Source organism: Streptopelia decaocto (assembly GCF_964273445.1).
Source record: "Streptopelia decaocto genome assembly, chromosome: 10".
NCBI classification, from domain to species: Eukaryota; Metazoa; Chordata; class Aves; order Columbiformes; family Columbidae; genus Streptopelia; species Streptopelia decaocto.
This window is the reverse complement of record NC_138665.1, coordinates 6,668,028-6,690,826: the sequence shown is the minus strand read 5'-3', so window position 1 is coordinate 6,690,826 and position 22,799 is coordinate 6,668,028. Positions and strand designations below refer to the sequence as shown.

Genomic DNA, 22,799 nt, shown 5'->3' with positions numbered 1-22,799 from the left:
TTCTTTTTTTCACTTTTATTAGTAATCTAAACACTGTGTATAGCTTTTGTGCATGAGGCCTGAAACATTTTCAACTGATGCATAAAAACGGATCTAAAAAAGCAGGCTCTGATAAAAGGCAGGATGAGGACACTCCACTGCAATGCAATTATTCATACCAATTATAGACACTAGATTTGCACCGCAAATATTGCATGCACGGGGGATATTATGAGGGACTCGGCAGAGTGCCAGGAATGTCTGTAATAAACTGGGTCATCTCTTACAAGAATGTTGTTATTACACTTGAGAGGTCAGGGGATAAGCGGGGTTTAACCCTGCGCTTGGCAGAACTGCTGATTCAATTTGCTCCCAAGGATTGCTCTCCATGGCCAGTTGTGAGTCTGTTTTCTGCTGGAAGCAGCTTCTCTGCTTTTCAAACTGTGGGCAACAGAACTGGTAAATGTAAAGAATTCACCAGTTAATACTTGTGAGGGTGAAGCTCGAATCAGCAAGCAGTGGCTCTGAAGAGAGGAAATGAGAATTGTATTAATCATAGTTGTTATAGTGAAGTAAAAATATGAACTGAATTACTGGCTCATCTTGAGCTATGGGAAGTATTGAGCTAAATATGACACTCTTCACTATTATCTTTTGATATTTTTTTGTCTGCTAACTGATGCATAACATGATATTTGTAGGACTGTAAGATTTTCTTTCGTTTTCTCTGTTCCTCTGATGATACTGAGCAGGAGGAAGTTATTAACTAAATTGATGGAAGTGCAGTTATACGTTCAATGTAAAAATTCTATGCTTCATTTTCTCACAAAAGACATGGGCTTTTGTAAAAGCAGGACGTAATTTTTGAGCAGCTTGTAATGCAGGAGTCACATTTACGTGTAACCTTTGTCAAGGGGATGATTCTGTAGTTTAATATAGTCTGTGATTTCCCTAAGAAATTCAAGAAAAGGCGTATGGCACTACCAGTTACACACAGGCAGGTAGTCTGGATCAAGACTTTTTACAAGCTGAAGTCTTATTCACGTCCAGTGAGCGAAGGGCTGAGGCTGAGCCTGTGATGGTGGATGTTCCTCTGCGCTCCCTGAGAGGCTGTGCAGCTGTATTACAGTCATTGCTTTGCTGCCAGACTTACCTTCCTAAGATGGTGCTTTCATCTTCTCAGAGGCTCAATTCCTACTTGCTTGGCTGTGTTCAGTGGGTTACTTGGTGCTGATCTGGGTGGAAAAACCACCAAAAATTGAGCCAGGCATCTCGGTGAGGCTGCTCTCCTCAACCCTGCAGGGGACCTGGCTTTTCATACCATCTTGTGTTTATGTGCACTTGATTTTTCCCTTGGTTTTGTTCCTGCTTTTTTGGACTATTTCATGTGGTGCTTGTTCTGGGGGTTTTTTGTTTTTTCTTTCATATCAGGTGACTGAAAAAACTTGTTCATTTCCTTCTGTGACCTGCAATCCATATCAGCATGATTCTCTTCAGGAACAAGTGCAAAGATAAAGTACCTGGTGTGGCACTAACAGCGACAAAAAAGTAAAGAGTACATATTGTCACCTGAAGCACTAGGGGTTATTTTTGACAAGGAGGTAGAACAAAAACTTGTAATTCTTCACCATCCCCTCCATTTCCACAGTAAGTGGCTGCAAAAGACTTCTTTGGGGATGTAGCTACAGGAGAGTTCCCTTAACTTTAAAACATCATCTTTGATCTAAGCTGTTGAGGCTGACTCTGCAACCCTGGTCTTGTAGCAAAATAACATAGCAGTTGCGAGGTGAGAACCATTGAATGGTGTTTTATCCAATAAGAATTATATTGAAACTTTTGTAGTAGATCATCAGAATTACATATATCCACCTAAAATGGAAAAGACATCACACTGCTTCTTTCTGTAAAATCTCTGAAGGCCAGGTGGCTTTACGAAACACTGCTTTCTCCACTTAAAATCCCTTTATTTAGTAAGTAAAAGCTGAGCAGCTGCCGCACCCTTCCTGCGATACTGTCCCTTTGGTAACTGTCTATAGTCAGTTATTGTGTCTCTTTTGTCTAACGTGAGATGCTTTGTATATCGCAGATAGAAAGCTTTTCAATTAGAGTATTCTTGCACTGTATTCTTTCAGTAGAGATGCATTTTCTTACCTAACTGGAAAATCATGTAGCAAGCAGAAATCTGAAGTTACTCCAGCACCAGCTGTACTTTATTTGGTTTTTGTTCTAATTTGCCCATTGCAACAAATTAGGTGAGAGAAGACACCACTAACTGGGGTCTTTACATCCTTACAACTGAAGTAACATTAAACATATTGCATTTTGCATGTCTCATTTCACCACTTGCTGGAGCAGGGCGATTTCCACCCCACACTCCAGGGCATTTCTTTAAGCTGTGCATTTTAAATATGAATACATTTTCTGTTTTATTATCCTGATAAGTGCAGACTGCAGTAAGCTGTGTGAGTGGCAGGTTGTCGCAGCAGTGTTGGCAGCATGAACTCTCCAGAACCAACAGAAAATGTTACTTATTTATTGATATTTATAAAAACACTTGGTATACTTTATAAGGTGGAGTTGCCCTGAGCTTGCTTTGTGTTCGGGAAGGCAGGCCAGGCCAGAAGGACTTGTTTCTTCTTGATGTTTGAGTATTGTTGTCACATTCCTTTCTGACTTCCCTCAGCGCTTCACTGCCTCTCCCTGTGCAGAGCAAGAGCTCTTCCCATCGCTTTCCAAAGTTATGGTCTGTATTACCAACAGCTATAAAAGGGGATGGCGATTCAGTAGATAACTATACTTCTGTTCTTAGAAAATGGCTTGTAGGTTGGAGCTCAGGGAAAACCAGCATCGGCGAAGTGTGAATGCTCAGCAGGGTGCCCCAGGGGTGAAGGCCACTTAGTGCCCGTTGCTGCTCAGCCAAGAGCAGCCTGGGAATGTGCCAACTGGACTTGTTTAAGGTTCAAATAGCCGGAGCGTGGCTGGGAGCGCATCTGGTGTGAGCCACTGCGGGGCCGGCTCCCCGCGTCAACCATCAGCTGCTGATGGGCAGGAGGGGAAACTGCCTCTCTAATTCTGTACTTGAATGTGTGAAATGACAGCCAACAAAAACTCTGAGTGCCTGGTAGCAGTTAGGAATGGACCATATTTGAATATAACCATTTGTTTGTTTGTTTTTTACCTGGGGTTATTTTAAGGAGGCAAGGTTTTGATACCCCTATTTTATATTAATATATTAAGGAAACACTCTAGTGCATCTAACATTTCCAGAAATAGTAATTTTTAAATGAAGAAAATTGCAAGGATTACAATATTCTGATTGCAAGGGTTGACAGTATTCTGAAGATTAACAAAAATTGAAATTGGTAACTGTATAAGATTTTCAAATTATTCTAGTTCTGCAAAATGTCTTTTTACTCCATTTTAAAGTTATTTCATTCTAACCCTTAACAATTTTTAAACAAGCAAACCCAGATTTCAGATATTAACATCATTGTTATGTCTTAAAAGATTCAACTGTTGAAATAGTGACAAATTCAGCACGTGGCTACAACTTACTAGAGCAGACTTTATGGTTGCATTTATGTACTCCTAATAGCAGGAGAGATGACAGACATGGGCTGGTATAAACAAACTAGATTTTAGTTAAAATTCTGGGCTAAAAAATTCTGATAAAACTTGTGAATTCTGCTGGCGAACGCTGCTGTGTGCCCACAACAGCTCAAGGAGTGGCAGGATGTCTAGGATTTGTTTCAGTGTTACATCTTAGATCAGTAATCCACTATCACATATTTTGAGAAATATACACGCTGAGTTTAGACAGCTCTCAAATAAACAGTGGAACCAATTTAAACTCTGAAGCTCACCAAATAAACATTAAAGTATTCCCTTTAGGAACTCAGAATCCTTTGAATTATGCATGTATTGTAGTTTGCAGTAAGATAAAAGAACTTTAGGTGGGGGAGAGTGAGAAACTTGAAAAGCCTTAAGGAATAATTTGCATAAATTGGGTGGAGAGTGTAAACAGCACAAGAAGAAGAAATGCCATTTTCAGGAAGGCCTTATAGACTGAGATAAAGCAAATTTAAAAATCAGGTGGAGTAGAAACAAAGCTGCAGTGCTTTAAACTTGAGTTAGCGCTGCCATTGCCTTTAAAGCAAATCCCAGGGAACTCGGTGATGTCCTGGATTTAAAAAAAATAAATTAAAAAATTATTTAAAAAAAACCAAAACACTTTAAAAAAATTAATTCTTAAGGGAGAGTTAAAAGAGAAGAAAAGCCATAGAGACAGAAAATAGCATGTGTTTTACTGTATGCAAGACCTCTGAAAATCAAATGAACAGCATAAGCAGAATTTTTAAAAACCTAACAGTATTTTTTTTTATCTTACAGTTACAGGACCGCACACAATTTAGTGACCGAGACTTAGCTACCCTAAAGAAATACTGGGACAATGGCATGACCAGCCTGGGCTCAGTCTGCAGAGAGAAAATTGAAGCTGTGGCTGCAGAATTAAATGTTGACTGTGAAATAGTGCGGGTAAGAAATCTAGAGTCTTCCCCTGTCTTGTCGCAGAAGCAAAAATAGGACAGATGAAAGCCTTTAAAAATTTCATGAGGAAGCTTGAAATAGACTTCACGTATTACATAATGAATGACCATGTTGGGAAGTGCTCTTTTGCTCTTTCTGCAGTCTAAATATAGAAGAAAGCCCTCAGGTAAGAGTCTTGTTGATCAGCAGCAGAAGTAGCACTACGAGTCGTTTGACATTCTCTTTGGACTTGAATAAGATTTTAAGTAAAAGTGTTACATTTTTTTTAGGGATATCCTCAAAAGTGCTATTTATATTGCTAATAAGATACAAAAAAAGCCTTTCTAAAGATACAATGGGAAACATTTCTCATGAATGCTTATAGGAAAAAGCCATTGTAAACTTATGGAAGAATATGCTTAAAAAAAGGAAAAAGGTATTTTACAAGACTGTCTTGAAGCCAAGGTGAGATGTGCTAGAGGGCAAAGGGTACTGTGAAGAATTCTGGGTCACTTCGATAGTCTGTATAGGTGGTGTTGAGGAAGGATTGCCTTAGAAAGTACAGGTTTGGTGTAGATAACCTGATTCCTGAGAACTCTTCCAGAGACTGGGAGGTTGGGTACAGCGTTGGTTGTTGACACTGTCTTCCCAGTTACAGAACATCCATTGTCCCTCTCAAACTGGGGCTGTCTCATTCACTCAGAGTGTTTCCATTCTTTGGAAAACGCTCCGACTGTCTTTGCAGTCAGTACAAAAACATGATTGGAGTCTTCCTTTCCCTCAAAATGGGCATGACAATTGTGACTAGTCCTTTCAGCCTTTGTTCTCTTTTTTCCTCCTCTTTCTTTCCATTCTGACATCGCTACAAAAGTGGAACTAGAAGCCCTTATTTGGAACTCTTCTTTTATGAAGGTCTCTCTTGGGTTAGTATCTATAAGTGGGATCCAAGTTACTTTCAGTATTGAACACTAGTCTGGTTATTTACTTGCTTGTTTTCTTGAGAAATGTGAATTACGAAAAAATGAAACTGTAGTTTTGGAGGCTGAAAAGAATTGCTCTTTTCTCTGTAGAGAACAAAGCTTCTCCACATGTTCCAAGTTCTTCAGTTATCTTTCTGAGAGGTGAAGCTGTTTCCACTGACAGCATCTCAAAGTGGACTCCCGGATGTGAAATACTCTGTTCACAGGACAGTAAGACTGATGCTCGTGCTTCACCTCCCTTGCTTAGTTCCCTTAAGAACACCCGTATCGGCACACGCAGGATGACAGTGTGAATTTCCATACGCATCTTTCAATAGCATCTGCTTGAAACACTTTTGTCTACAGAGCAGGTGTACCAGGCTCTGATCGACTCCAGGAGACTCTCTAGCATTACTTGTATTAGAACACACACACACAAATGAACAAAAGGATGATATTCTTCATAGTAGCTGGTGGTGTTACCAGTATCTGTTCTTGCCTCTGGTTCTGCTACATGGCTGACTTGGGAATTGTAGCAAGAATTAGGCGCAGGTTGGTCCAGCACCAGCTGCTGCTTTGTAAGGGTGAATTAATGCTACAGGACGTGTGTGACCATCAGTGGTGTGGTGTCCTTTCTCTGAGGCACAGCGTGCGTGTCCCCACTGTAGGACAGGGATTTTCTGTCACGTGCTCTGTGGGATCTGTCCTAAATTTGTTTTGGAATCCATATAGGCACAGCTTAGCGTGCCTCTCTCCTTATCTGCCAACCTGCATTTTCTTCAGTAGGAACCACTGATCTCTGGAGGTCAGTGTGAGGACACAGCAGTGGTGCAGGCGGCTCGGAGGCTCCGGTGAACCGCAGCATCACTGCGCAGCCGGGGCAGCTCGGCTGACGGACACTCCTGCATACAGCTCTCCACGTGCGATTCTTGTGCTTTCTTGCCTTTGGTTTCACTGTGTCTTGAATTATGGGTAGTGTGCAACCAGCAACTCTTTCTCCATTTGTGCTATTAAAAAAAAAGGAGCATATGCAAAATAGTTATAAGTATGTATTAATGTATATACATCAGATAATACACTTGAACAAATATAATATATAAAGAATAGCATTTTATATCTATATATAAGCTTATATAACTGCAAAATATTTATATATACATATCACGTCACTTGTTTTAATTCAATTAAATAGATGTCCTCATTTTTCCGTTTTATTCTCTTTCCTAATGGAAATTCATGATTTATCCAGATAAACGCTGCTTTCCTAGAACTACAAAGGAAGGGTCTGAAAGGGAACACTTGTGTGGGGTTTTTTTTCTTTTCTTTTCTTTTTTTTTTTTTCCAAAAATGTAAACTACATACAAAAATATCTAGGTAGCTCTCTGTGTACCTGGTTTGCATTCTTCAAAGAGGAGAGTCAACGAGCTGGAAAAGCAAATATCACCCAATGAAAATGATGTACCAAAACCAGTGTTAACCATGTCATCTTTTAGCTAGTTAAAAAGATTCAGCCTTAAAAAATACTCTGTTTTTCAAAGCTGACACAGCATGAGCCTATCTTTAATAGCTGGGACTGCTGTTAATATGTCTTCATTTTTCTATTTGATAATCAAGGTATTATAAGAAAAACACTTTTTACTAAACTTTTTCGTGCTGTCAGAACTGTAGTTAAAGAAAGTATGATAGGGAAGAGAAATAATGCAGGTATTTCTGAGGTAAAGCCAGAGTAATGTTGTTTAGTGTATCTTTAAAGAAAAAATGCTATAATATTTTAACATGCTTGCTAAACTCTGTTGGAACACAGACCGTATGGAAGGGAACTGACTTGGATGGAACAAAGTGTCTGGATACAAGAACTGTTCAGGAGAACTGAAATTGGATGAGAAGTGAAACGTCTGAGGAGTGCAAAGGGAGTGAGGGAGGAAAGAGGTGAAGAGTTGCAGACAATTCTCACTACATTATGTTAAACTCTGGTTTGAGTTTTTAATAATTTTTAGTGTAGACTTTATCAGACAAAGCAAGTTAATTAACAGTTATACAGATCCACTTGGAGAATTTTGAATATGAATTTGTTTTCTTTTTTGAGACTGTTTTATTGATGTAAAATGAACTTCAAGCATCCATACCCTTCTGATCATGAATAGTTTTCCAAGTTCCTTGGTCCTTCCTGGACCTGTTTGATCTCCCACCACTGTTTACAGAATGCTCTTGTATGCCTCACTACAAGGAATGTTTCTTAAAGATTTGTCTTCCAACCAAAGAGGGCTGAAGGATGATATTGCTCTGAACTTAATTCTGCCAAGTTATGTTGTGTCATCAAAGTGTAGTGATGTAGAGCTGCCACCCTGGATGATGTCCTCCCTGCTGTAGGCAGTCCTAGAACAGGTGGGCTCCTTGAGTTATGGGATGCTTTAGTCCTCTTGTGGAAGCTGCAGAGTGGCAGAACCTGGATCCAGGATCTTATCTTAAATTCCTTGAATAATTTAGGTGTGGAGAGACCTGACAAAGTCACCTAGTCCCACTCTTTATTTAGAGCAGGATTGGCTTCAGAGTTAGGTCAGGTTTCTCAGGATGTTGTCCAGTAAAATGCTGAGTACTTCCAAGGCTGGAGATGCCAAGACTCCTGTGGACAAACTGTCTCAGTGCCTCACTATAAAGCATTATTTTTTCTTTTTTTCTTGAATCCAGTCAGAACTTCTCTTGCTGAGACTTGAAACACCTCCCTTGAACTGCTGCCTACACTCTTGTCCCTGTAATATAGATGTGCTACTGTCACTTGGTTGTGGGCCTGTTGCTTTTGTTATAATTTCTGATATCATTCCTGTTTATTTCTCTTACAAGACTTGGATTGGGAATCGAAGACGGAAATATCGTTTAATGGGGATTGAGGTCCCACCCCCTAGAGGAGGTCCTGCTGATTTCTCTGATCAATCTGAATTTGTTTCTAAATCAGCACTTAATCCAGGAGAGGAAACTGCTGCTGAAGTGGGGGATGATAATGATAGGAATGATGAAGTATCAATCTGCTTATCTGAAGGAAGCTCACAAGGTATTTGAAAATGCAGTTACTACTGTGCATATATTTTTAATTTTGTGCAGTGTGCATGCTTTGGATTCTCTGTTGTACACATTCAAAAACGTCTGAAAGAGTGTCTGCCAGTCACAATTATCTACCCTGGCCACACGGAAGGTACTGTTTGGTCTTTTTCTTCTCTCTGTATTAATTCTTTTTGGTTTTGTTATAACAAAGTTCACAGAAACCTTTTATCATAAGACCTCCGTTTCTGCCAGATTCATCCAAAGTTATATGACAAGTTCACAATTTGCTGGTGCAACTGAGAGATGGACAGACAGTACAAATGTATGAGTCTCATTTCCCAGGTTTTAAAAAATGCTTTCTGTTAACTGGCCAGTTCTACACAACCAGCGTGAATATCCATTACGGTTTGCCTGAATCACACCAATAATTCCCGTCTAAATGTGTGCGAACCCTCCTTGAGCTGAGCAGAGCTATGCAGTTTTCCTGATGTTAAACTGATGAGGGACATTCAGAAGATGTATTAGCTCAGACTTAGTCTTGAGCTAAAAGAGCTCCACAGTACCTCAGTGCAGCAGAACGGCCATCAGCTGCCTGCGCTGCGTGTCTGGCCTGTGACCACAAGAACAAACCAACAGAAAAGATCAAAGTCAGTAGCAGGGGAGCACGCGAAGCCGTAGAACTGCACATACAGGGTGCCTGGGTGTTCTCAGTCAATTGCATGTTCTTGGGTGATAATTGTCTCAGACTTAATTCCCTTTCACTCTACCTCCCAGAACCGCATGACCACATTAAATCGATCTCTCCCTTTCCCTTTGGTTCGTTAGCGCTGGGGGCCCAGGGCCGACGAGCTGCTGTTCAGCACGTTCACCAGCCTCGCAAGCTCAGCTAATTGCTCCCAGTGCTTCTGATTAGAAAAGATCAATAAAGCCTTTGCTCTCAAAACTAAAAGAAAGTCTGATCTAGTGCATGCTGTTGCAGCTTAATATGCCAGACTTGATTTTGTCATTTTGTCTGAACAATTTAAAGAACTAGGAAAATGGAGAACTGCTGGGTACGAATTTGTGATAGCTTTGTCATATTCTACTGCAAAGATAATAAGATGATAAAGAAATGGGTCAAGTGATTGAAAGCCAAGAGAGATGCAGAATCTAAGAGTCCTCGATTTGCCTGAGGTGTGGAAGGAACTGATTTACTCACATCTGCTTGAAAGAAAATGGTGACAGGGGAAGAGTCAGAAGTCTCTGTAGCTTCAAGTGAGGAATAACACCTCACTTATTCAACGAGGCTTTCATAAAATAAGGCTGTAAGACTGAGTACATTAGAGCCAAAGCTTAAGAAAGTACAAGGAAACTACAGAATTTCTACAGCGTCCAGGAATCCCACTTTCACTCCTTTATTCTACTACAAGGATTATTTCTGTTCTTTTCTCCTGTTCAAAGGAGTAGGTTTCACTGCTGCAGCTCAGCTCATTGTGAACTTCCTGGAAAATGCTTCCACCAGTAATCACGTGGACTATTCAGCCACAGATACGTGATTGTTTTAGTGTTTGAGAACTGTAACTTTTGGTCCTAGTTTATTAAAAAAACAAACAACAAAAAACAGCCAGAAAAACACACACTCTCAAAGACAAGGAAAGGATATTTTTAGTCACCTAATTAAAGTGTTGATGTCACTTGCTTTTAAAATGTATTGTGTAAATGTTAAAAAATCTGTACTCTGCCACAAAATTAAGCATTAAAGTTCTCGTAATGCCTCACCTTTTTTAAACATATGTTAATTGAATGCATACTTTGAGTAAAAGAACACAGCTCTGTGTAGGCTGCTATGGCTGTGCCGGTTTATATCAGCTAAGGAGGGAAATTTTCCTCTGAAGTTGTGACCAGTTGCAGATTAAGTTTATTTAAAACAACTTCAGATCAAATTTGCTCAATTTAGAGGTGTTTAACTAGTAGAAAAGTTATTTAAAACTATTAACTGTCTCCGTATAGTCTGGCCTAAACATTATCCTCTTTTTGCAAGTATTAGTCATCTCCAGTGAAATCTCGTCCCCCTGTGTTTGCACCAGTATCTGTCCCTGCTGTCAGTGTCCCGTGTGAACACCTGCCCTTTTGCTCCCTGTTCCTCCTTTCCCCTTCAGGTGTTGGACCCTTGCAGTGCAAGCTCTGCCCTCAGAACTAATTTTACTAGAACTTAGGAGAAGTTTCTTTCCAATTAATAGGCTAGCTGTTAATGACATTAAGTTTTTTATCATAGCTGTTTTGCCTCTGTGTTTTATTTCCTGATTTGCTGTTTCTATCAATAATTTTCTTCATAACAGTATATTAATGTGGAATGTTGAAGTAAACCTGAGAAATACAGGAAGAAATAGGCCTTTCTTTCTTGGTTTTTCACCGTGCCCATAGGCCTGATGGAATCATTTAGTGCTTGTGGTTTAAACTTTAGGATCAGATTGACTCTGCTTTCAAGTGCGTACTTTGTTAATACATAAGGAAGCAGCTGAGGTTCACTAGGAATAAATATTTTGCTGTACAGGAATGCAATAATCTGCTTGATCAGCTTTTGGTTTAAAACTAATCGGTGTCTGCAAGGAGATGGGATTCTGATGTGTACCCTTTAACTTCAGGCCATGCAGGATGTTTTGTGTAGTCATTTATTTTAATTTAAAAAAAAAAGTTCTGCACACCTCTGGATGTAAAACTTATCACTTCTGAATATTCCGACCTGAACCTAAAAATAGGAAGGTTTTGCTACATTGCAGTACAGTAACTGATAGTTTTTCTGTTGTTTCAAGTAACAATTGGCATGGCTTTGCTGTGAAATACTTGTGATATGATGTCTTTATTAACAAGACATCCAGTATTTTTTATGAATAGACATTGATAATATGATTTTGCTTTTGTATCTAGTAGATGTGACATATTTAGTGGTAAAGACTACTAATGTTTCTTCAGCGTAAAATTTGAATGAAATCTGAAAAACTAACTTATTTCTGCAGAAGAGACAAACGAATCTCTTCAAAATGAAGAAATTGGTCACAAAGATGATGACCAGAATCCAGTATCTACTGATAATGTGGTACGTATACCTTTTCCACTTACATGACCCTCCTTAGTTGCTACTGTTGAGGTTATTGTCTGACACTGGTGTTTTTTACTAGGTGAGAACTTTGGCTGAGTGTGCTGAGCACTAAAAGAAACTGTACTAAAATACTAAACCACGGAGTTATGCACATTTGGTAGAAACTGAATTATACAGATTTCTGTATTACAACAATCCAGTGTTCTTTTTCTGGAGCGCAAAGCACAATGCTTGGGTAGCGCTCTATAAGTACCTGGTACAGCAAAACAGCAAGAATAAAAACCCCAGAATAATAATATAAAATGGTTTTGTGTACTGTAAGAAAGTCAGGTATCTTCTTATTTAGGTGTTTCTTGTTTTCTCACTCGCATTGAGTCAAACACAGTTACTTGTTCTTGCTATTTTTAATTGCCTGTGGTGAGACAAGGAAGGAAAGACAGAGGCAGGAGTCACAGCAAATAATGCAATATATCCCCTTTGTTTAGCCTGCCTTCTCTCAAATTAGAAGAAAGGAAAGGAGCAAGAGGAGAGAAGACCCCAAGTGGTAGGGTAATTTTTATCTTAAAAGTTATCTACAGAATGAACAGGTGATGCTTCCTGTTCCCACTTGCACTCTTCTTGCAGTCAGAGGTTGAACAATAGCTCAGAACATAACGAGAACATTTGTGTTAATTAATCACACACAACCTGAAGTGGGAAAGCGAACAGGAGATTCTCTTTATATAGAGAGAACATTTTCTTTCTTTTGGTAATATATGAGCATCTTTTGCGTAAACTGGAATCCTGTGGCCACATTTTCTGTGGTTGCCTGAATAGAAGCAGCTGCCTCTTTCCTTTGTTTACCTGAGTGGCCTGCTGTGACCTTAGATACCGTCACGCGGAGGCTCAGGCTGGTGATGCACGTACCGTGGAGGTGCAGAATGGAAAATGACAAAAGGTAAAAGGTTTGCAAAGAGGATACCCAAGAGATTCAGTTCTCCAGTCTGCCCAAACTCCAGCATTGCGGAATTTGATATAATAAAAGGAGGGGGAAATAAGAGTAGTTTTTTCATACTCTATTCTGAAAACACTGTAACAAAATTTTTAAAATGTATGCAGTTAAAATTGGGCTAATATACATTGAACTTGCATAAGAGATACCCTTTTCTTATTTGAAATTCTAATCTCTTCCCTACTATCTTAAAATGTATCATTATAAGAAAGAGTGTGTGAATGCTTGACATTTATTTAGAGACTCTTTCCTCAAGCTGAGTCTAAAAACAAAAATATTTGAATCGCAGTGTTACTCAGGGTACGATACAGCAGCAGATCCTCATGACATTAAGCCTTTGAAATATTATCACTTCAGCTGGCTTGTCAGGCACTGAAACACAGAAAATGTGGTTGCCCCTCCCTACCCTCAACACATACTTGTGATTTTGGTGGGTACTACGAGTGAGAGACTTTAACCTCTCCTGAAGGGTTTCTCCATGTGATCAGGAGGAAATTTGTGATGACTGGTCTGCAGGCTGACAGGACACACACACAGACACACAGGCTGCCGAGAAGAAACCTCTAAAATAACACGTCAAGAACTAACCATTAAAATGTCTTGCCAGTGTGGGGCCTTGCTTGCATTGTATTAAACATTATACTAAAAAACAGAATAAAATTGCTTTAACTTATTATATACACTCTCATAAATGCTTACAACTGCCAAAACAAAGAAAAATAACCAAAAAAAACCCCACCTCTCTTCTTACAGAACCACTGCTTCCCTCTCAAAACTCAATGAAATCTCTGCTTTCATCTGTGCAGTTATCTTTTTGAGTTCTTGGTAAACAAAATGCTATTCTTACCACTATCTAATTCAAATTTGTTCCATCTCTTTGAGATCTAGCTTAGGTATGAATAAAAATTAAAATCGTGTAGGTGCACTGAAAATGTGTAAACTTTTGTTTTCTCCTATCAGAATAATATTTTAAGATCATTTTCTTACACGAGAAGGTTTTCTGTTGGGAAGAAAAACAGAACGCGCAAGTTGTAAATACTTAAAAGTGAATGTTTTAAAACTCGAGGTTCTAAGTTCTAAACAGCAACTAAGTTTGGCCTTTAACACCATGCTTGAGATACCTTTAGAAACCCAATATAAAAAGGTCTTGAATTTTTGAGAATTGAGTGAAAATGTCCCTATGGATGCATTTGGATCTGTTCTTTATATCAGCATCCTCTTCTCATTAGGGCATTTGACTTGCTCTATGGCCAGAGAAGGCCAAAGGAAACCTTCTTTGTTTTTTAGGAAAGAAGCAGGTCAGTCAGGACTTGGCTGGCACTTGCCATAATGTCTGTTTTGCTCCAGAGGAATAAACTTCCCCAGCCTTCTTTGCCCCGCGGGAGATCTTCAACAAAAGCCTTACAGGATGAAATGCAGCTTTTTTGCAGGCTGTAGTGAGATTTAATAACGTGCAACATAATGCCAAAAGTGGGGTGAGATAGAGCTGCTCCTCTGTGAAGAGCCCAGGTCAGCACGGCAGCAGCTCTGAGCAGGGACGGTTCCGTGGATTCCTCCTGCATCACGCAGCTGAGGTGCGTGATTGCCATCTAACGGGGGCTCCACGAGGCAGAATTTCTCATAAGCAAGGAAAAGGTCCTGTTACCTTCATCCTTTTCGTGCCAGTTTGAGATACAGGCTGTTTTTTGTTTGATCCATGCATTTAAATATTTGGAATGAACCCTTTACTTCTGTTTCAGAAAATAGAAATTATAGATGATGAAGAAAGTGATATGATAAGTAATTCTGAAGTGGATCAAATGAGTTCTCTTTTGGATTATAAGGTGAGTAATTAGGCTATATCATGTTAGGCAAGATAACCCTTCCCACAAAGCGCGGATGGGTGCAACTGCAAGGAATTCAGCAAAGGCTTGTGGGAGCCTGCAGCTCTGCTGTCCCTGTGGTAGGGCACGTCACACCCTCCATCGCGTCTCCTCATCCCCTTTACAGACACATCCCCCGTATTTCAACCCAGAGGGAGGCAGGAAAAATCCCATTTTTATAGAGCAGTGACGTTCCTCTCTCTGGCGCCATCTGCAGCTCCCACCACGTGTCCCAGAACAACTTATTTCAACTCCAAACCAAAACATCCTTTTTGTGCAAGAATTGTTCATGGGAGCGTTACAGCACGCTTGGGTGTGCAGCAGGATGCTGCCAGCTCTGGGAAGCGACATAACAGCTGGAATCCTTGAATATTATAAAACAAGGGATCTGAGAAGTCGTGTCTGGAAGCAGGAGTTGTAGGAGGGAGGGAAGTTGGACACCTGACAGCCGCTGTTTGTGTTATATATTGAGCATGTTTTTACCTATGTAGCTGATGTTTTTACTTAGAAAACAGGTATGTTCCACTACTGATAATCAGTTCCCAAAATAATAAATAGATCATCTTTTCCGAACAAAAAATACTCCTTCAAGCGGTGTTTTCCTGGTAAGGACAGCAGGGGATGAATACGGAGAAGAAATGACCTTTTCTTAATGTCACCTGTCACCACAGTGAAAGGCTTGTTGTGGCAGCATGTCCTACAGAGCCTTGGTGGTTGGTTTGTTGTTTGACATTAGTGATTAGTCTTGGTGCCTATGTGTGTTCTGTGTAAATCTTAATTTCTTCTTTGGATGGGCACAATGCATTGCTAAATGGGCAAGTTTTAAGTCTCTGTCTGAAAGAAATGCATTGTTAATTTTCTGTGAGAGCCCAAATATTTCTCTCTTATTCTCTGAGCTGTTATAGCCCAAAACTATATGGTGAGCAATGCTTTGGCTGAAGAAATGTGGATTTTCTGTGGAAGAAATAAGAAATAGTTGTTAAAGTCTTGTTGCAGACCTTCCAGTTCATCGTGTAGTCTAACGTTTTCAGCTAAAGTTGAATTACAGCCAGTCTAGCAAATGTTAGCAGGAATATCAGAGCATAGTTCTATGTTGTTAAACAAATATATTTTCATCATTAAAACAAAATACCATCTTATAAGTTCACTATTGAAATTTGCTTATGTAATTATTTGCTGCCACCAAAACAAGCCATCAAGGAATGTTTTTTAGGCAAAACTGCCCACCTATTTAATCCTATGGTTGCATAGATAAGGGTGGTTTTTTTCTTGCCTCTGAGATCCCTTGGCAAATGCAACACTTCACGTGAAATACCTGTGAACCTACATGCTCATTTTCTGTGTGCATCGTGCATTGCTAACAATTTCTGTATGTATATATTATTATTGTCTTATGAAGGATGCACATTTGGTGCTGCTATGCAGACACCTTTTGCAAAAATGCACCATGACTTTGATCTTGAAAAGCCAACTGTTTATTTAGGTTACGTGATCTTTGCAAAGGTAAATAACCAGAGGAAGTTAATTTTGGCTCTACACTGATCAACAGACTTGGCGTTTTGATCTTGCATACTAATCAGTAATTTTGAAGAAGAGATATTCGGAATAAACTGAAGTACTTATCAAATCTGAATTTTTAATTAAGAAGTTTGTTATTTTTATCTTAAGTGACACGGATTTTTGCAAAGGTTGGAAAAATGCCTTCTTAGCCACAGCTTGCACGTTATTGATATTTCTTCATTTTGTAAATACATTCCTATTTATTCCATAGCTGAAAGATGCTGGGAAGGTTGGTGAGCTGACACTTCAAGATACGTGTCAGCTGCACCAGAGGAGGTTGTATTGTAATTTGTGGCAGCTTTGAGGAATTACCAGCTTGTTTTCCCTGTTTTTTCTGTTAAGTGTCCGGCTGTAATAAAGGAATTTAGTTGCTGTCTGCCTGTTCAAGATCACTTCTAGGAAGAGTCCTGGGCCTTGATTTTCTTTATTTTCAAGTGGAATTAGAGGTCACCCTTGTAAAATAAAAAGCAGGGCTTTTTTTAAAAGGTTTGCGTAAACTTTGGCTCAAGTATTTAATGCTTTAATGATGGTCAGTCATTCTGAAATGCATTGTCTGCATGTAACATAATTTGCTGTTACATGTTTCTTGTGGAGGATAATGAGAAATTAATGTCATATAATACATTTGCAGGTTTAGTGTTATGCTACTTTTATCAAAAACCTCTATTCCTATCCAAAGTCTACGTGAACTGTTCTGTAATTCTACAATTGTAGGTGTTTTGGCTTTACGTAATACTGGGTTTGGCAGGAATCATAATAAACACCTTTTTACTCATTTTCACTAAAACCATTTAGTCTTAACACAGGTGTGTTCAGGTGGCATTAAAGTGATGCAGCGCTGTTTATGATTTCCAGAACTTCATGTCATTTTCCCCCGCAGAATGAAGAAGTCCGATTCATTGAGAATGAGTTGGAGAACCACAAACAGAAGTATTTTGAACTACAGACGTTCACTCGGAGTTTGATACTTGCTATTAAATCAGATGATAAAGAGCAGCAGCAGGTAAATCTTGAAGTTTTAGTCACGGAAGGTGTTTGTCATTTTGTGCTGTTTCTCCCTTGATTTTGTTCATAGTGCCCAGAGGCTCAAATTCTGATTAGGGCAGAACACCTTACAGACAAAGAAAAGCTGAACTTTAAACAAAGGAAGGTCTTGCAATCTAGACAGGCGGTGACAGGGACAGAGAAGTGTGACTTTGATCAAAGGACAACCAGAGCACCAGGGTGCACAGAGGGACTGGGATTTGGCTGTCGGGAGATCTCAGATGTGAGATCTAGGAAGAAAGCCAGGCTTCTGCGGTGTCACCGCACTGCATTTAATGCGGAGCACTTCTTTTAATGCTTGGGTAGATCGTGCCTTGGATCAGTAATATTCTGTGCTTCATTTAGGAAGAGATTTTGTTGGTTTTATTTTTTTCCTTTTACCTTTATGATCTGCAGTTTTTCAGGGGGTGAAAGTAGAAGCTAACTTGCAAGAAAGAAACTTAGAACACTTCTACATCCAAAATAAATTTGGCTGATGATTGTTTTCCATATTTTTTTCATAAAACCATATGAACTGCATATAAAGAGAAGTAAACTTGAAATTTTTGAGATAAGTAAATAAGCCACTGGAATGATCTTGTATGCAGCATCTAGTTCTGTCTCCTGCATGATTGCAGTATAGCATGGGTATATATGTTTTAAAGCTTTTGCATGTTAAAAATATCTGAGTAAAATGAATGAATATAGATCATTTGGTTTCATCCAGTTTAGAAGGGGAAATTTGTTCTGAGCTGTTTCTAAAGTAACTTAAGTAACTTCTGGAATTGTTGTTATAAGGTATGTCATCTTGGACAATGTTTTTCCTTTCAATATCTATCAGTATTGACTTGGGGTTTTTTTGCCCATCCAATACTAACACTGAAAAGCTCAGCAAAGTTTTTTCACTATATGTTTAGCAGACGTTTAATGCTGACATAAAATACATATTAATATTGCGTTGTAATATTTTTTACTTACAGGCACTGCTCTCAGACTTACCTCCTGAACTAGAAGAAATGGATTTCAATCACGCGTCCCCAGAGCCTGATGATACCTCATTCAGCTTGTCGTCTTTATCAGAGAAAAATGCCTCAGACAGTTTGTGATTTTTTTTTTTTTTAATTGACAAAAAGGAAACCCCACGTAACGTGTAGGTTTCAAGAGAATGACATTTCGCTATCCGGTGTTCTTCAGTCCAAACAAGCAAGCCCAAGGTGAAGCAGCCCTTGCTGAAGGGTGGCAGTAGTTAGTGCGTCGCGGCTGCAGTCTGCAGTGTCACGAGATTCCGAATGTTGTTCTGGGTAAATGAAAGAACTGTGTGAGTTGGGCCTTGATTAGGATAACTTCTGACTTTCCAGAATAACTTGCTCTGTAGCAAAGTCTTTTTGAGCAGGGATCCAAGAATGGAAAAAAATATGTCCCATGATACAGACAGGTCATTCTCTTTCAGAGTCGTTTGCTCACCAGTCCTGTTTATTTTTTTTTTTTTTACTCAGGTAGGTGGACTAAAAATTTGCAATCCAAATAGAATAATGGGCTTTTTATGAGTTGTGCTTGAACCCTTTTGAAAATCTGAAATTAAACTCAACTCTCTTTCATTATGTGACTACAGATTGTTGAATCTTCCATTTTCTGACTAAAATAGCTTGAAAAAACTTTGAAAGGTTAACTGAAAAATTTGAGTTATCATCAATAAATTATTAATGTACAGAAACAGTTATAAGTGTTATAACAAATTAGATGCATATGGGAAACCTGATAGCTGCAGAATGCAACTTTCTGGTGTTCTCACAGTATCAATGGCATTAGATGTTTACACTACTATTTAGGGGTTTATGAATGTAGTTATAGTTTTTATTTGTCAAGTCTAAATGCTAAAGTTCTGTTCATGGTTTTCAGTATTGGTTATATGTTTCTCCACAAACTTTGCTGCATTTTATCAAGACACTGTCATAAAGTCAGAGCTGTTGTTGTGTTCTGAAAGGTATTGGAGTGTTAGGAATTGAGCTTTGAGATTTCCATGTGACCTGTTTCTGAAGAAGCTCTGTCTGATGAAGTTTTTGGCAACTGCCAGGCTACAGGTGCCATTTCCACACTGAGCTCAATTGCAGGCAGGGGATGAAATGAATTTCTTCTTTCCCAGCTGTCATTGGCATTGACCCCCTTTACTCATCTGATTAAATGGATGTGCAGACGCAGATCAGTTGAGTAGGGCATGTAGGTGCATGCCCATATTATTGATGCTTTATAACTTCTAATCCGAATATTCCTCTGCAAGCATTTTTGAAGCAGATACCTTCACAGTCTGGTGAAAAGCCTGAACTTTCGATTTTATGCCAAATAATTATTTACTCTGGTGAATACTTACTCATGTAGTACAGTAAGTAATCCCTGTGATTTCAGTGGGAAGCCCAAGGTGTAGCTCAGAACATCCAGAATGTTTCTTTAATACAGGGATTAACTCACAATTTTAGGTTTTTCTCAGTCTGGTCTGTTCATCCCTAATCACTTGTCCACCTTTTATTTTAGAATCAGTAGTGAGCTCTGTTTCAGGGTTTTTTCCGTCTCTGTGTTGTCCTTGGGCATGGGGAACTTTAAATAACATGGTTACCTGCCAACTGCATAACGGAGAGCAGCAGTTTTTAAAAAAGAAAACAAAACCGTTTCACAGTTCTGGCTGCTCTACAATTCCGTTAATTCCCAAAAGACCTCTTACCATCTCTTCCACAGAGCAACCCCACAAAAGCAAACTGTTGGGCCTGTATTTGAGCTTAGGCATTAAAACTCAGAGTAGAATCCCAAGAGAGAAGGCAGACACTGTGTGTAAGCAGGAGGTAAGTGGCAGGTTACTCATCCTTTCACTGACAGGTTTGTGAGCAAAGATCACAGTATTATCCTTCAAATGTGAGATAGGGCTCAACTGTAATTCTGCTTGCCCTGAAAACATCATTTACAAAGGCTTTTCTCTACTGGGTTAACAATGCTTTCTGTTTTTGCTCTCTCTAGATGGGAAATTTGTGCCACTGACAATGAAACCTCTTGTTTCCTCGAAGCTTTTCTGAAATTAAAAAAATATAGTAGTGTAATTTGCCACTGTTTGGACCCTGTTTGCCACTCTTTGGGTCCTATTTTCCTGCTGCTTTCACTTAAATTCCCATGACAGAAGGCAGGATACTCTTCATGAGAGGTCTTGATTTTTATGGTCAACTGAGTTATCTACCCTTATACAGAAAAACTTTCATTGATGATTCATATTTTGCTATGTCTTGCTTCTGTTTTATATGCCGAACAAATTGAAGGCATTAGTTTTGAATGAACTACTACCAAGTTGAAGCAATTCTGGAGATCCCTTTTCTCAAGGAGGCTGGATCCCTCTTTAGGATGTGCAGCTGAAGCTCCAGCTGTAGCCAGCACCCTCCTCATCCCCGGGGACATGGTGTCCTTTGGTCCTTTTCTCTTGTAGGTGACAAGACAGAACAGCAAAGTGGTCATGCTTTCATACCCTGAAACACTTGACAATATTACAGGATATTCAGGAAGAGTATAACTTACATAACGAAGGCCTGTATAGAATAATTCTGTACAGCTGGTCCATGTTTTATTTGTTAGTATATATTAGTATATATTTCCTGCCATGTGTAAAACAAAAAGCTTAATGCTATATTACCATTGCTGGTTATTGAAATCGTTGCAGCAGCAGTGGCTGAAAAGCCGCACACTTGCTCGTGAGGTCATGTAACACAACACTTAACCAGCCTTGAGAGGCAGGAAAATACATATCCAAGTGTCGCACTTCAGACTAGCACATCCTTTGTCACTTAGGGCTTGGTTGTTTCTGTCCCTGCCAGGGCAGCATAATGTGCTCATCAGGTTTGCAGGTGACATCCCAGTCCCGCTCACTTGGGTCCCATCAGCTGGACCTTGGAACAATAGGAGAGAACTTGGCGCGTTCAGAACAATAGGGGAGAACTTGGCAGATTCCTTTCTAGCTTCATCCTGGTAATTTGCGAGCACTGTATTGCCGGACATTGCGTTCTGATCCGCAGGCACCAGGATGCTCATTTCCAGATGAAATTCTGAGAGTTCTTCAGATGAAGGAACCTGCTGGGGGTGGCTCACTGGGCCCAGGGCATTAGGATTTGATTTATGGTCACTTCCTCTGTTTGTAGGATACTAACAAAAGCCTTCATTAAGTGCTAGTTCATCATTTGCATAGATTTTCCATGACAGAGCTAAGTTGTGTTATGATGACAGAAACAAGCTATTTCAGTGGTTTGGCTCTGTAGTTCGAATAACCGCTTCAGCAGAAGTGCCACATATTGATATTTTTATTGTTTTTCTGCGATGGCCCTCACTTGCTCTGTCCGTGGAAGATGGTTTCCCTGATGTTGTTTATTCCTAATGTATCTGTCAGAACGTGGATGATGACTTGTGTCTTTCTGAGGAAACCAGAGTGGGAAAAGGTAGTTTGGAGGAGACACTTTAAACACAAGACAGGGCGCTGGCTTTCCTGGGGGAGCAATGAAAGGCTTTGATGGCAGCGAGCTCTCCCATGGCTATGAAAGCCTTTTCCTGGAGCTGTGACACTTTTCGTTTCCCTGCAGATGATGCTTCTGTCAAGTCTAATAGGAGTGAGTAATGGTAAATATTCTAATAGGTGCATTTTTGGCAGATTTAGAAGTACACGAACAGAGGTACCATGCAACTGTCAGTTTTCTTGAGCGCTTGGTTTGTGAAGCAGCATTGCACTTTAATCTTTCCAAGTATTTCTTTTTCGCTAAGGCAATAACAAGTCTGAAAACAACAAGCAGATCCTGGGTTTTGCAGTCCTGTGGGTGCAAAAAGGAATGTACTGGGTGTATCTTTGTCTTCAGTTGGGAAGCAGCTTATTGAGTCCGTATCTGCTGCTGTGGGTGTACAGCTGAAACGACAGTAGAAACCAACAGTATCATGAAAACCTTTCTTGTGGAAATGGAAATGACTGGTTCCAGTCGGTCAGCTGTCCGATTTGGGATCTCTGCTGCGCTCCCGTAGTCATGATGGTTCGAAGCAGCCGGTGTGCAGCACTGACCTGTCCTGGGGTACAGACTGTTGGGCTCAGGATACAGACAGAATAAGGAAAGACAATAATAGGCGTAAATGGAATAGCACAGAATAACTGAAACACAAAGAATTTGTAGCTTGTAATGTTACAAGCAAACGCTTGATTTCCTACCTCCAGTCCCACTGCCCAGCTCCTTCATGTTGGCCAAATGGGAAATAAGCAGCGGTACTACAAAATAGGGGTTTTTCCGTGGCAGAATAGGGTTTTCTTCTGACTGCAGAGTATTTATTTGTCTCGGAAAGGCAGCAGCTGACATTTTGGTCAAAAGACGACAGACACAAACGGGGCAGAACTTTGGGCTTGTGGTGGTTGTTGTTTTTAAACAATGAACAATCCTCTTCTGTAACAGAGATGCTTCAGAATGCTCCTGTACGGAAAATGGTTTCAGGTCAGCGCTTTGGTTCTGGTGACCATTTTACTGTATTACTGAACTAAGGAAAGAATTCTTTTAAATTCTGTGTTACATTTTACACACACTACCTCTGAAACATGACACCACCTTTAAAACTACATGGAAAATGTGAACTTAAAACATTTTTTTAATGTTTTCTAGGCAATAAATTATTTCCAACACACATCCTTTAATTTTGTGCTTGTTTTTTAGCTGAGTGTGAGACATTCACTTGGATTTTTGTTTTAGTACCATGCGTATTTGTCTTAAACACTGTCTATGGAC

At 39.6% G+C, this 22,799-nt stretch overlaps 1 protein-coding gene across 13 annotated transcripts in view; it reads left to right on the top strand.

Annotated features, from left to right (window-relative positions):
* The window catches only part of HDX (highly divergent homeobox), a 44,393-nt gene extending 21,695 nt beyond the window's left edge, over positions 1 to 22,698 (top strand). For 10 of the 13 annotated variants that reach the window (XM_082061603.1, XM_082061599.1, XM_082061600.1 and 7 more), the window contains 6 exons: positions 4,369 to 4,515; positions 8,307 to 8,514; positions 11,501 to 11,580; positions 14,314 to 14,397; positions 16,877 to 16,999; positions 18,000 to 22,698. In XM_082061603.1, the coding sequence (XP_081917729.1) occupies positions 4,369 to 4,515; positions 8,307 to 8,514; positions 11,501 to 11,580; positions 14,314 to 14,397; positions 16,877 to 16,999; positions 18,000 to 18,125 (768 nt within the window). In that variant the 3' untranslated portion in view covers positions 18,126 to 22,698. Of the gene's footprint in view, positions 1 to 4,368; positions 4,516 to 8,306; positions 8,515 to 11,500; positions 11,581 to 12,068; positions 12,128 to 14,313; positions 14,398 to 16,876; positions 17,000 to 17,999 lie in introns of those variants that run through there. The other 3 variants (XR_014184923.1, XR_014184924.1, XM_082061608.1) reach the window with 3 other exon arrangements.
* The last annotated feature ends 101 nt before the right edge of the window (positions 22,699 to 22,799 follow it).